Source organism: Vidua chalybeata, chromosome 2 (assembly GCF_026979565.1).
Source record: "Vidua chalybeata isolate OUT-0048 chromosome 2, bVidCha1 merged haplotype, whole genome shotgun sequence".
Taxonomy (NCBI): domain Eukaryota; kingdom Metazoa; phylum Chordata; class Aves; order Passeriformes; family Viduidae; genus Vidua; species Vidua chalybeata.
Window position 1 is genome coordinate 15,592,251 of NC_071531.1, and position 15,367 is coordinate 15,607,617.

At 35.2% G+C, this 15,367-nt stretch overlaps 1 protein-coding gene across 7 annotated transcripts in view; it reads left to right on the plus strand.

Annotated features, from left to right (window-relative positions):
• The window catches only part of ADGRG2 (adhesion G protein-coupled receptor G2), a 57,547-nt gene extending 43,804 nt beyond the window's left edge, over positions 1-13,743 (plus strand). For 5 of the 7 annotated variants that reach the window (XM_053935456.1, XM_053935455.1, XM_053935454.1 and 2 more), the window contains 12 exons: positions 211-367; positions 2,452-2,601; positions 2,823-2,945; positions 4,075-4,120; positions 4,226-4,329; positions 4,905-5,029; positions 5,787-6,055; positions 6,744-6,843; positions 7,159-7,433; positions 8,978-9,079; positions 9,853-10,005; positions 12,997-13,743. In XM_053935456.1, the coding sequence (XP_053791431.1) occupies positions 211-367; positions 2,452-2,601; positions 2,823-2,945; positions 4,075-4,120; positions 4,226-4,329; positions 4,905-5,029; positions 5,787-6,055; positions 6,744-6,843; positions 7,159-7,433; positions 8,978-9,079; positions 9,853-10,005; positions 12,997-13,181 (1,789 nt within the window). In that variant the 3' untranslated portion in view covers positions 13,182-13,743. Of the gene's footprint in view, positions 1-210; positions 368-2,451; positions 2,602-2,822; positions 2,946-4,074; positions 4,121-4,225; positions 4,330-4,904; positions 5,030-5,786; positions 6,056-6,743; positions 6,844-7,158; positions 7,434-8,977; positions 9,080-9,376; positions 9,422-9,852; positions 10,006-12,996 lie in introns of those variants that run through there. The other 2 variants (XM_053935458.1, XM_053935459.1) reach the window with 2 other exon arrangements.
• Positions 13,744-15,367: the final 1,624 nt, after the last annotated feature.

Consider the following 15,367-nt stretch of genomic DNA (forward strand, 5'->3'; position numbering starts at 1 on the left):
CTTTTATGTAGTTATTCAAAATGGAAGGACTATCATTCTGATGTTACCAGCTCTACTATAATACAATGCCATGGAAAGCAGTGGGGGTATTTTTGTTGATACTAAGTGATCGTTTTGCATTACACTCGGATTATTGCTCCATAACCATAACTTGCTTGAGAATTTTGGATGTATGTGCTTGTTAATACTAAGTATACTTTTTCTTAACAGAATTATAAAGCTGGTGGACTATATTGGCTTAAAACTAAACTTATCAACATCATCTGCTGAATTTGTCTCCCCTTCCTTGGCTCTGGCAGTTGTCAAAACCAGCAGAATCCGCTCCAACCAAATGTCTTTTGCTGTCCAGGACTCAGCTGATCTCCAGGTTACAAAATACTTAAAATACCTACAAATTGTCAAACATTTATTTTAAAGTGTTAAAATAAACACATTTAAACAAATAAACACATTTATTTTAAACTCATAGGAATATGAGTTTGTTTATGTAAGGATCTTTAGTTCATGTTAGTTTCAGGATTTTTTTAAGCACTTCACAGTTTTTCCTTTAATTTTCAACTGTGTAAATAGGTGTAGAAGAGAGCTGACTTAGCAGAAACTGGCAGAACTAATAAGCTGTTGGAGAGGGTACAGCTAGAACACCAGAATGGACAAAGTGCTTGGCAGAATAACTTTGCCTCAAGCCCCCTGAATTATGTGTCATTTATTCAACCACTATGACAGTGCTGAAATTTGTCAAGGAGTGTTGCCAGATGGCTTCATCTGTTAGAAGGAAATAATTGTAGAGGGTTCCAGAAAATAACTATTATGTATGTTGCTTGGATAATGATGCTGAGAACATTTGTCACTAATGGCATCTCACCAAGAAAGAAGTGCTTAGAAAGTTTGGTTGGATCCCCTTTATCTCATTCAAAACCTCCCTCCTGACAGAGAAAATAATGGACAATACCAGCCTTGGAGGCTTAAGCAAGGAGAGATGGAAAGTTTTGGACCAATTTTGACACATTCTGCCTCCTCAGAGAAGAAAATAGCTTAATGTATCGTAAGCCATATGTAGTACTGGAACTTTTCTGTGTTACTGAAAATTATATAAATGTTTAACATTTGAGTTCTTTTCTATTTCTTAGCAATATATAGTGCACGAATGTGAGATGACTAGGAGATGCTAGTGCTGACATACAGATATTTGCTAAGGAATGATTTTTTTTTTTTCATGGCACTGGCAATGAAACACTGAAAATTTTCAATAAGTATCATCTACTTCAAACTAGAACAACAGGAGTGCTTTTGTGGAATTGATTAAGGATTTCTTTGATGCTGTCTACACCAGTGGTCTCCAAAGTGGGGTCTGAGTACCCCCGGGTGTGCACACAACAGTCCATTGCAGTGAGGGAAAATGTTATTTATATAACTAATAAATAAAAAATATATTTTTAAAAGTAACTTATAATCTCCTTAATTTTTAAAAAATATTTTATAACTTGCATAATATATTAGTAAACTAATTAATACTTATAACTTATAGATAGGTATATACTGGGGTCCATACTCAAAAACTTTTAGGGGATGCATGATCAAAAACATTTGGAGTGCAGTGGTCTAAACAGATGAGTTAAATCACATTGTTAGGGCACTTTGGGGAGTTCACACTGTTACTCTTATTACAGCCATTCTTTCAATACTCAGATAGTTTCTTTCTGCATACTACTAATGTTTCACATCTCCCAGGAACTCTGAGGTGATGATATTTGTATGTAAAGGACTAATGTATGACAGGAATGTTGAGAGATTCTGTACTAAACAAAGCTGCCTGGCCTGTAAGCACAGCAAATAAAATGTGCAGCACATAAAATGGGTGAAAGTTCAGATCTCTTTTTGTACAATATTAGGTCACTAAGCTCTTGAGGTACCTGAATTGTGCTTATCTAGTTTAGTTTTGTAATTTTTGCCAGAAGATCAAAAAGTTACGGTTCGTGTTCTTATCTAAGAACATAAACTTAACCTCCCGAACTTAAAAATGTATTGACAAATAATGGCTATTTTCACTTTTTCTGAATTCTGACGTACTTCCTACAGGGTATAAAAATTCTTTGCCTTTGCAGGCTTTCATGCTGTGAAATGTTGATCTCCCTACACAGTTACAGCTACACAGAGCTACCTGGGTTTTTGCTCCTCACCTTTTCCAAATCAATACAAAACACACAGTGGTGTGTTATGTCCCTGTAGGGAAATGGTTAAAGCCAGATTATTTTCAGTGGAAGGCAGACCTGAAATGGGATGCATCCTTTCCAGTCCTGTAAGTGCTATTTATGCATTGGAGGAATGAGAGCAGCAGTGGGTTTGTGACAGTAATTAAAGAGGTATTTATTTTGAAGTTTTAAACTGAAAATAAGTCACAATTTATTTATTTGGAGACTGAAATGAAGCATAATCCTGGTGTTTATTTTTCAGATCTCTCTAGGAGTTCAGCCAATTCAGAATTTAAATAATCTTGGATCAATTACACTTCCTTCATCATTGCTGAAAAATTTACGCACTGAAGACTTGGACTTGGCTTCTAGAATTATATTCAACTTCTTTAAAAAGACTACTGTGTTCCAGGTATTGTTTGGCCCACTGTTCATAAGGATTTTAAATTCAAGCTTAGAGCAAAATATGAATGGATTTTTTTTCCCCACAAAATACATTTTAAAACTTCTGACTTAAAAAATAATTACTTTTGTCCAGTGCTTGCTCCACATAGTAAATGAGCTTGTGAGTGCTGTACTCTAGTATTGTTTCCTTTAAGATTTTAAAATCTGGAGCTTTTTTTGTCATTTCAGGATCTGTCCTTGAAGAATGCATCTTTAATCAGCAGTGTTATATCATCAAGTGTTGCTAACCTCACAATTAGTAACTTAACAGCAAATGTTACTGTCATTTTGCAGAATATCAAGCCTAATCAGGTAAAATTTACATTTTGGCAGACTTAAATTACAGTTTTGTTGTCTCTACTGAAGTTGTTGTAGTGGAAACATTTTACTAAGAATACAGGTCAGCTTGTTCTGCTTTACTAGTGTGGACGTTTCATTTCCACCTGGACATTAAAAAACACTCCTGTTTGCTTATTTGCCACTGGTATAAATTTTGGTTCTCAAGTAGTGTAAGGTAATTTTGCTCTATCACAAATTCACCCAGCTTTTCTCTTTCTTACTTACTCTTGTGTTTTATACTACAAAGAATAAAAGCTCTTAGAGGGAAGACTGAAAGTGTGGGTTGCTATGGTAGATGCTGCAGTCATGACATTTGTGGGTGTTGCACGGCCAGAAGATAATGTAAGTCTGTTTTCTTCAGGGAACTGAAACACAGGATTGTGTCAGCTGGAAGTATTAGGATTCTTACACACCATCTCTTTCTGAAAGGAGCATCAGGGATTAGTCTTCTATCTCATATCTTAAGAGAGTTTAAAATACTTAATTATTATAAACTGAACAATGTGGGGATTCCACTAATGCAACTGGAGCTTTTTTCAGGACCTGGCTTAGTGGTGTCTTTACTTGTTTTGACATAATAAGTTTTGAGATATAACTGTAGAAGTATTAATATTTATAGCAATATAGTTTATTGCTGCTGGTATTTATAGAATTTGCATGTGTGTGAGGAAATCTATGTCTAAGTGTTTAACATTGTGATCAAATATTTGCAAATTAAAGGGTTTTTCCTTTTCTGTGTGATCGTGACTTTAAAAATTAAAGTCTTGGAGGAGGAGAAATCCCAAGAATTCATATGGTGTGGGAAGACATTGAAAGAGTATTCAAAAGGTTCTACCAGGAGTAGAATCTTTGCGTAAGCACAAGAGCTAGTTCCTTTCTGGTGACTTCAAATCTGTTCAGCATATTTTTGCATGTAGTTTGCAATATTAATCCTTTTATGCACCTACATTTATTTTGTGTTCACATAGAACAGGCATATTTGCTATATACAGTGTTTATTCTTCCCTGAATTTTGTAAATCATTCATAAATCATTTGATCCTAAACTCACAGTTTAGTAACTCAGGTTTTTTTGTTTGTTTGGTTTTTTTCCTCCTGAACAGGATAATTCAACAGTTAGATGTGTTTTCTGGGACTTCAATAAAAATGGTAAGTACTTGAGATCACCCAAGATGCGATGCTGTTTTAGTTATGTTAATTCATGTTAATATAAATGAAGCCTTTTATGAATAACAAAGCTGCTTTTTTTAACAGGTGGACATGGAGGATGGTCATACGAAGGTTGCATAGTCAAAGAAAGTAGAGTAAATGAAACAGTCTGTTCATGCAACCATCTCACAAGTTTTGCAGTTTTGATGGTAATTATTTTTAAAATTATGCAATCTTACCCTTCAAGAACACATTTAACCTTGAGTTGTCTTAAACAAGTGAAGACCCAATAAGCCCATACAACGTAATAAATAATACTCAGGTTCTGTTCACTTTAGTGTTAGTATGGATAGCCATACAATTAGGCACATGCTTAAACTCCTTGTTGAATTGGAGTCCATGGGTTCCACTGGAGGAAAAAAATTCTTTAAGTGCTGCAGATTTTTAATTTAGGCAGCTCTTTATACTCGAAATAAAATTTAGGAAATCAAATTTAAAACAGGTTTTTAATCAAATGGGGTTTCACAATTAGGGTCATAGAATTATAAAATAATATCTAGTTGGAAGGGACCCATAAGGATCATGGAGTCCCAGCTCCCTGCTCTTTACAAGACTAGACTGGTATTTTTTCATCTAACCTTTTATAAAAACCATGATCAAAAGAATGGAGTGGGGTTTTTTTTATTTACAAGTGTAGAGGGAAAGATGTGTTTGATTTTTTTTAAATTTTTTTTTCCCATTAAATAAACCTGTTCGCTGAAAATAACTTCTGTTTCTGTTTTAGGACTTGTATGGAAATACTCCTTTGACTCCCAGACAAGAATTGGTACTGACTTTTATATCATATATAGGCTGTGGCCTCTCTGCAATTTTTCTTTCTGTTACTCTTGTGACCTACATAGCCTTTGAGTAAGTACCCATTCAGTTGAGCTCCCATTATTCTTCAATTGTGATTGATTGTAGTCTTCACTGAGAAATCCTTGTTAATAGTTACGGATTCTGTCTCCACAAATAATGCACAGATTTGACCAGTTCACCAGGAAGATGTTTATTCGGTCTTCAGAAAAATTCACCTTACGAACAAGTGAATTATCATGAGGTTCTAGGCAGTAAGAAGTGAAGAAGTGGCACTCTGAAATATTTTATAATGGATTATCATAATAGAAGTGTGAAGGAATGTATTTAAGATACAACATAGAAAAACCAGTACAGAATTTTAGCATTTTTAAAAGCATTTGTATTCTTTCTTTATTCTCTCATTATTCTAAGACTGGGACTTGCCTCTATCAAGGCTTTAGATGCCTAGTCAAAAGCTTGATCTAGTTTAGCAATAAAGAAGAGACACCTTTTGGATTTGGGTAGCAATGTAACAAGAAGTCCAACATACAATGGAAAAAAAATAACCATGGTACTAAACAGTTAGACTCCAAGATTGTTTGTATTTATGTAACCTTTTCTAAAAAACATTTTATATACAAATCATTAATTTGTAAGTATGTTGAAATTATTCTCTCCGTATATAAATGCCACATATGCAGCATTGTATATGAATGAAAGTGTAATTTTTTTTTCTTGGCCTTTGTGAATGTCAAGGACTGCAAAGAGGAAGTAAGCCAGGGATCTATGGACAGCTGATGTCATCTCATGAATTTTCTTTTTTTTTTAGGAAAATCCGGAGAGACTACCCCTCCAAAATTCTGATTCAGCTGTGTGCTGCATTGCTTCTACTCAACTTAGTTTTTCTCCTTGACTCATGGATTGCACTGTATGATACACGAGGCCTATGCATTGCAGTTGCAGTATTTCTTCACTATTTCCTCTTGGTTTCCTTTACCTGGATGGGCCTGGAAGCTTTCCACATGTATCTGGCCCTTGTGAAAGTCTTTAACACCTATGTACGGAAATACATTCTTAAATTTTGTGTTGTTGGTTGGGGTATGTATTTTTTTTTCCTTTTTTATGCTAAATAGATAATTCCTCTTATCAAGTATTTCAGTGAATGTGATACAGGTCACAAATGAAAATTAGGCAGTCATTAAATGTTATAGTTCCATGCTTCTTTCTGAGGCATGGTGTCCCCCCAGCTGCAGAACTGAAGTTTCTGCAATTCAAAGTGATAATGAATTTTCCTTGTGCTAGTACAATAGAACCAATTTTGAATATGCGTGCTTCCATTATTTTGAGAATAAATGCCAGAGAGTATATATTCCATTTCTGGAATAGCACTCTTGCTAACAAAAAGCAGCAAAAACAGATCTAACTGGATAGAGGATGAAGAGATTCTGGGCCTCATTTTTATCTCCTATTTATTTCTTAAAACATATGTAAGAAAGAAAATTAGTTATCCTGTAAGAGATATTTTGAAGCAGTTTGAAGGCTGATGGTATTTGCTGGTTTATTCAGAAAGTTTTGGAGCTAGCTGTGAAGGACACTTGTTTCTTTGGAAGTTGTGCTCCTGAGCAGTTTGAATGCTGCAAGTTTTTAGACAGCTAGTAGTCAGCAGAATTCAACAACCAAATTTCAGAAACAATATGTAGATTTTGTAGCAAAATATAATAATTTCAAGTCCTCATAATACTGTCTCTTAGGATTTTTATGTATGTGTTTTCTCATAATCTTTTAGGGTTACCAGCAGTAGTTGTGTCCATTGTGTTGGCAGTATCACCAGATAATTATGGACTTATAACCACTGGAAAGGTTTCTATAAATGGACCTGATGAATTGTGAGTTAAAGGGAAGTGCTTTGCGGGAGGTGAGAGTGGGGTGTGGAGGGAGGTTCTACAAATTGCTTTTCTTTAAAGTAAAGGGGGGGAAGGCAAGAAAGCAATAGTAGTGCTTTGAAATAGTATAACTCTACAGTATCTCATGTGCTTTAGGTTTATCACCTTTATGAAAGCTCATATCCTTTGGCCAAAAAAAACCCTTTTTTTGTAAAAGGCAAAAATGGTTTGCATGCAACAAATGACAAGTTTGTCTCATGTTTATTTCACTTAATTTTTGTTTCTGATAATGGTTGACAGACTGTTCTTCTGTTCTAGCTGCTGGATCAAAAATAGAATTGTCTTCTATATTACTGCTGTGGGATACTTCTGCCTGATATTCCTGATCAATATCAGCATGTTCATTGTTGTGCTGATCCAGCTCTGTCGTATCAAAAAGAAGAAACAACTCGGTGCTCAAAGGAAAACCAGCATCCAAGACCTTAGGAGTGTTGCTGGCCTCACATTCTTGTTGGGAATTACTTGGGGGTTTGCTTTCTTCACAGTAAATGAGGTATTTACTTACCTCTTTACCATTTTCAACACTTTGCAAGGTAAGTTTATCCTCCATGTAATATCTCCCTGTCTATAATATAACAAACCAAACATTTTGAAACATAATTTTCTTGATTCAGCAGTAAAAATTTAAATTTGATATGTGCAGTAGCATGTTAATTATATTAGAGACAAGATGATACTGCTTTACAGTAACCTTAAATTGCAGTTTTGTTAAATTGCAGTTTTGTTATGATAAGGTACAGAAAAACTAGGTAGTGTTTATATATGTATGGTATATTTATAAATATTGTCATTTTAAAAGTGTATGCAAACCAGATATCCCTGGAAGTTACTGTGTTTCCACTAACAAACAGATGAATTTTGAATACTCAGTTACTTTAAGTGTTCATGTTATAATGCAATTAATGTAGTGAAAACATATAATTTCTTGAGTTCCTCTAAGCCTTCTGGGGGAGATTTGACATTCAGCAAAGGATCATTGAGACAGGCAAGGCTGAAACATCTAAAAGTTAGTGACCCAACTCTTAAGTGTAGCCTATATAGTACTAAAGAATATATGGGAAGTAGATATGAAAACATAAAGTTTTGCAAAAGCCAGGGTGCTATTGGACATACCCAAAAGCAGAGTTGCTGCATAGAATTTTATATAAACAGGAGGTATTGTAGCTGTCCCCAGTGTCCTAAATATACCTGAATTGCCCTTCTGAAGTTTGGATCCAAACTTCTGCTTAAATGGCACTTAGATGACTGGCTGGATGGTTTCCCAGGGAGACTAAAGCAGTGAAAATTGCAGTTCAATGTATATACCTCTCCCCTATTTGCTGTGTTGACTTACTATTATTTACTATTCATTTTAAACCTAATACAGCTGTTTCCCATTGCAGATTGGAAACTGTGCAAAGATTGAGTGCCACTTTCCCTTAAAGGGGGACAATTGTGATGAACTTTTAAGCAGGGAAAGTTAGATGCCACCCTGTGTCAGTTAGTAGCGAATGAGAAGTAGACAAAGAGACTGTAATGTGGCAGTGGTAGGAGATGGGATGGGCACCATCCGTTCCAGTAAATATTTGAAGTTGTGGTAAAGGGAGTACCATTTATTATTATTTTAGATATGAGTTATTTTCTTTGGATGAGTACGCAAAATTTTGTAGCATTGGTGATAACAGGTTAGCTGCTAATAAAAGATATAACAGTGTCACACCATGTGCTAAAAAAGCTTGATAGTCTGATACTGTGGTATCATACCCTCTCTTTGACATTGCTTTGAATTCTTTTCCAAAAACATTAAGTAAATTGCAAGATCAACAAAATTTTTCCCTTTTTATTTGATAAAAGGAAACTTTATGTACTTCATGTATTTAGTTGTATTTGTTATTTTTTCTTTTGTGTATATGATTCCTCTAATCTCTGTAAGGAAAAAGTGCTCTGCAGCATTCAGAGTTGTAAACTTATTCAGCAAAGAAAGGTGTCATTACTTTTTATTAGAAGTGTAAAAGAAATTAAAGAAAACCAAAACATTATTCATTAGGAAGTAGTAAAAGTGAATTTTGCAGCATTATTTTATGTTATTGCTTTGCAGGGTTCTTCATTTTCATCTTCTATTGTGTAACAAAGGAGAATGTCCGTAAACAGTGGAGAAGATATCTTTGTTGTGGGAAATTCAGGCTGGCTGAAAACTCTGGTAAATATTAATTTTTTTTTTTTAACTTCTGAATACTTCTATTTAGTATTAAGTTCCTGTGTTTTTTTAATAATTACCAAAAAAAAAAACCAAACCCAAAATAAAACATAGAAAACAACAACAACAAGAAATACCAATTGATCATGTTGCTACAGTTGCAGTTCTAATTTATTGTCCAAGATACAGTAAACCTCCAAAATTATACTCTCTAAAGGTGGTAGCTGTTGCAGTGCTTGCATGTTTACATGCTGTTGCCTTAAGCTGCTAACTGCTAAGAGATGACCTCTTCCACTGCAGGGTAAAGGCATGTCTTTGCAGAAGACTTTTGGTCAGTTAGAAACGGTAAGATTTGTTCCAGCTTGTGGGTCAGCCGTAGTTTTACCAGTTATTTTCACAAAAATGAAGTGAAGCATGGTTTAAACCAAAAAAGACATTAATTACTTTATGCTATTTTAAGTAGTTGCCCTCTTGTAAAGACATGTATTTTTATACACTTTCACTTAGAGAATCAACTGCACTTCAGTTATTTTTCTGATGTGGCCTGCAGTTGTAAAATACAAACAGTTGGCTGTTTGTATTTTAAAAAGGGACAAGAGAAAAGGAACTAGATTTAAATAATTTTAAACATCAAGACTCATTAAATTCTTACAATATAATTCTGTCTAGAATACTGCAAGAAGTGTGTAAAAGCCTTGGTTTTATATCGTTTCAGTTGCATTATTAACTGTATTTTTATATAGTGCTTGTGTTAGTGGTATTATTTTTTGTTTTAGACTGGAGTAGAACTGCTACAAATGGTTTAAAGAAGCAAACTGTAAATCAAGGAGTATCCAGTTCTTCCAACTCCTTACAATCAAACAGTAACTCCACTAACTCTACAACACTGCTAATGAATAATGATTATTCAGTCCATGCAAATGGAAATGGTAAGTTAATGCAAAATAGTACATCTTCAGAAGAAAAATTCTCCATCCTTCCTGTTCTAACATAGTACTGTCCTCTGCACTGCTGCCCTCTGCTCTTCCTGAGGAGTTGAAATGCAGGTGTAAGTAGCACTGTGCTCAATTTCACTTGCAGTTTGCTGTGGCTTATTTATCTATTGAGAAAGCTAGATATGAATCACCATTGAAAGTACTTACTGAAAACTGACCTTTTTTCAGTGAACATAATCTAGTTCTTCACACTCCTGCAGGGCACATGTCATGCTGCTGATTTGAGCTCTCAATAAAGACAATCAATTTTTCAATCAGAAAAATAACTTACAAATCTGTAATGTATAAAACTCTTAAGTCAAGCAAAACCCAGAAGACATTACTCCTGTGTGCCTGAGGTATTTTTCCCAATTGATCAAGAGTTGAGGCTAAGAAGTCATGTCATCAAGTAGAATATTTATTATGAAGTTGTTGAACTTGCTTGGAGAGGCTGTGTTGTTTTCATTTCTTGGCCTATGCTGTCAGAAGTCAGCACATAATCAACAGGATTATATCAGCAGATAACCTCTCAGATGTACAGAGTAAAAGCTATGGAATTTATTTGTGGGTTAGAGGTTACTGTTCCTTTAAATGTACTAACTGCATATTGCAGAGAAATCACAACACTTCAGGAGATGGCATTTGGACATGCCCTGTACAGCTTTCCAAATTGAGGTTGGTTATTTTTTTCCACATTCCTTTGTAAAATCTCCCTGTTTGGATACCACATAATGCAATAATTAACATACTTTTTAACTAACTGATCAGTTGAGAACCAGAATCCAGTGACACTCACTATCATTAAACACAAAGTAAGGCAATATTTTTAGGTAGAAGTATTTCCTTTCAAAGAGAGAAATTTTCAGGTGCAAAAGCCTGCATGTCTTGTAGGGTTCTTTTTCCCCTGCTATGTTAATTGCTCTGATGAAAGAAGTCATCTCTCCCTGCAACATCTGACATGCTTATACCAAGCTACAAAAAGCATTTTGACTGCTTTTCTCAACAGAAAGAAAGAGCAGAAATGTTCTATTGAACTTGTCTGTTGTAGCAACTGAATGAATGAGCCTGTTGCAGCTTTCTGGAAAAAGTTTTGTTCTTTTGGGTATTTTGGAATGAGATGCTAAACTGATGACCTAAGCCATTGAGTGATGCCAATTCTGTTGGCTGTGCTCCAATTCTGTCCTACTATATTCATATAATCAGACCTTTCCAGTGTGTCTGTGTGTCCTGTGCCAAAAGCTTCTTAGACAAAAACAGCTAAAAGAACTTTGATAAAACCTTGTTCCTGTGCACTTACAAACATGGATGTCTCTGGTGACCCACCTAATTACCTATTTTCTTGTCTATTTTGAATGCTGTGAATCTTGTACCACATCCTCAATTCAAATCAAGAGGGTGGTATAATACCTCTCATAGTTTGACTAAATAATTCTTCTGGGTCCGTGGGACTTCCGTAAGAAGAGGCTGAACCGATGCTTGGATAGCTCCCAGCAAAACTCTTGGAGACAATTCCTTACACCTTATCTTCCAAACATGGGGCAATTGTAACTCAGAAGAGCTGGGCTAATGCCTCCAAAAGGTATTAGACTGCTTTTAGATAGGAACATGGGACCTTCTAATTTGCTGCACCTGATTGCTCTCCTCTCAAAGCTGGAACTTGAAAATAACATTGCAGCACTTAATTTTAAAAAATTACCTCCAAAACCAAAACCACTCTAGAAATTAAGACCTATGTCATAAATACACTGAGCTGTAAACACTTGATGGTTTTAGCCTCCCTGCTTCTACTGAAATGCTATTCCAGATTCAGGACTGAATGACTTACTGTGGTAAGTTTGAGATGTCTGTATAGCCTGTAACTTTGCTTTCCTACTGGACTTCATCTTTTCATGGCATTCTAATATTTCCTTATTTTCAGTTTGTCTCTTGCAGATTTGCATGTTTCAGAAACTACAATTAGGTATCACATGGCTGAACCTGCAGATTTCCTCACTGAGGAACAAAAACCACTTTTCTGAATTTGTTCACAGAAAAGCTTTATTTTCTTCTCAGCTTTTGCCCTAACATTAGGGCACAGCTATTACGAACAATCCTAAGATAAAACACTGTTAGGCAGGCAGGGGGTTAAACAACAATGACAGTATTAGCAAGTATGGTTATTTTCTATAATTTCAACCTTTTTCTTACTTGAATTAATGAACAAAGCTCTTCCGCTTGTCTTACCCTGTCTGCACTTGTGCCTGTTTAAGTGCTTGATGGCTGCTTAAATGAATAAGTAATTTCTTTAAAAGTCCAAACTGAAGTGTTTGCACAAATACTTAGAATAAAAAAACCCAAATTCTTATTAAAAATATTTAGAACTTGATACATAGAGGCAGGAGATTTATCCAGTGAACTAAGCATTTGTGGAGTATTTCATTAAAAGGCTTCAGTCAGCAATGGTACTAGATGTTCATTGTGGATTCACCTAAATGTGTAAGATTCTCTGCAGTTCTAAGTATGGTTTTGACCCATGATCAGACCTAGGCCTTGTTCTGATTGTCCTTCATAAGTAATGCTGTAAGTTGAATTCCTTGTACTTCTTTCAGATGCATGGCACACCTGAGATACCTTTAAAACTTAATTCAATAAAGCAAATAATTAAAATTAGGAGTATTTTGCATCTTATCTAGTGATACTTATTCCAAGTCAAGTCTACATTTTGAGAATTGTGACCTTCATTGCTTAAAATATGGAATCCTTGTGCATAAATATATTAACATCTCTCAAATATCAGTATTTCACACAGGAAAATAAATGTATACAAAACATGTACCAAAAATATACATTTTAAAATTGTTGCAGGGATAAAATGAGAGTATATGAACTCCCTATAGTGACTAAAAAAGCATGGGAGACTTGATTCTGAACCTTTCTGATAGGGAATTCACTTTTTTGTTTCAACAGGTCATCTTTCCAGTGAGAAGAATGGTGTTTGTTTCAGTGTACAGAATGGTGATGTGTGTCTCCATGACTTTTCAGGCAAACAACTTGTATTCCAAGACAAGGATGATACTGGAAGCCAAAAAAGCCAAATCTCGCTCAGAAGGACTTCAAAGAGAGGAAGCCTAAGTTCTATGGAGAAAATGTGATTTCCTTTTAAACAGCACACTGTTTCACAGTGTGAAGTAGAGTTTTACTTTAGCAGTTTTACATAATGTGAGCAGACCAAGAACTGGTTTTATTTAATATATGGTACTGGAACTTCAAGGCAGCCACGCAATGGATTGACAAGGACAATTATTAAAAAAAAAAAAAACAGAAAAGAAAAGGAACCTACTATTTTGACAAGGTCTTGGATGTCAGATTACAGCTGGCACACTTCCATTTTGTTTCTTCATCAGAGTGGGGTTTTTTGAGGGGTTTTCTAACATTTAAACAAAAGTTTTATTTAGACTTTTTTCATTACAATTAAGTTTATCTGGATATAATGCTTAGTAGTATTGTATAAATGTAGAAAGTTACAAGTTGTGCATACAAACGATGTTAACTTTAAAAATGTTAGCTACACTGTCTTCCACTTTTTGTATGTTTTAGTAGCAAACTGCAGTGATGTACATAAGCAGAAAATATCAACGTTTAAGCATCTCCATGATACTTTTATATTTATTTCTTGTAATATAAATTTAAATATACCTATGTATAGAAAAATAATTGGTATTTTGTTTGTAACTTCTATTGTGAGTTTGCATTTTTCTTTAGTTAATTATCTTTAACATGGAATGCTACAAAACTTAATTTGTCCAGTAAGTGGATCACTTACAGTGGTTTGAATATATTCACTAGATGCAGAACTGTAAATAACAAACACAATCATCTTGAACCTTTAGCTACCTTTTAGTACACCATAGAGGGATAGAAATTGGGTATAATTCAAGTAGATAACCACGAATGGAGTATTAAATAAAGTAGTCAGTAGGTTATTAAGTACAACTAAGTTGTGTTGGTGGCTTGAGTGAAGTCACCAGTTTTTGCCATTGATTTCACCAGGGTCAGTAATTATATTGCATGGTGAGACACTGCCATTTTTCATTTGCAATGATGGAAGTCGGGAAATTTGGAGTAGGGGGAGAGGCAAGCTGAAGAAAAAATAGAAATAATAAATGATAGCTGCTATATTTAGTAGCTGAGAAATAGTTTGTTTCATTGCATGGCTGTTTTTTAAGGGGCAGCTCTTGAGCTATTCTAATGAGTATTTCTGCTTGTGCTTTGTCTCGTGGTTGGCAAACCAAATACTGAGGCACTAGCTCTGTAATTGCTGAAGCAAAATTTCATTCTTCTTGTGATATTTACTGGGAAAAAAATGGATTTTGGCTCTTCATATAAAACAGCTGAAAGTTCATACAACATTGTGAAGATTCCTCTTGAACAGAAATTGTCCTAAGCCCTGGTCTTACCTCTTCTTCCTCACACACATGTGCAGCTATGGCCTCTGCTTTTTAAATTTGCAATCTTGGGCAAAAGTTGGATGCTCCCAAAGCAAACTAGGACAAACTGGTGCCAGACTGCAGAGTACTAGGCCCTGTTAAGAGGGCTGCATGAAGCAGGTGCATGCTGATGGGGAGCAAGGGCTTTGCTTTCCCGGTGGGGAGGGCTCAGTTGGGTGCCCTGAAAACACTCTCCTCAACAAAAAGCATGAGTTCATGCCTCTTATCTGGGGCTCTGTTGGAGTTAGCAATTGAACCTCTTCAGTGCTAAAACCCCATTGTGGTTCTGCGGGCAACACATCGGTTCTTTCAGTTCTTTCAGTTACTTAGATCCAAAATTACTCTGACTATGCTTTTAAGGTGAGAATTTAAAGTACTTCTTGTGTTTGTCCACAGGGTTTTAGCTGCATGTTGATAAAAGCCCATCGCGGAATGCTAGTAGCTGGAATACATTTCTGTGAATGCTTTAACTATTTGGCTAATTGCCTTTGTAGTGTTTCTTGTAAATTTATTTAATGTTCTTATATTTATATTTTCAAGTGTAAAAAAAGTAATAAATTTGCAGAACCATAACACAAAATATATAAACTTTGTCTTTTAGATAAATGTGTCATTAATACTGGGCTGCATTTCAATTCTTCAGATTACAGGATCAACAGTACGTTACCTCTTGGAGAAAAAGCGGACCCAGCTTTTACATTTATTCTCTCCTACATATTTTACCTTTCATGGTTCTGACAGATCTGGATTTTAGCAGAGAAAACCCTGATGTAAGTTAGTCCAGTCAATGCCTGCCCTCAAGTCTGCTGAAGCTCTCCCAAAGGAATGATGTAAGCAAAAGTACATAGCTG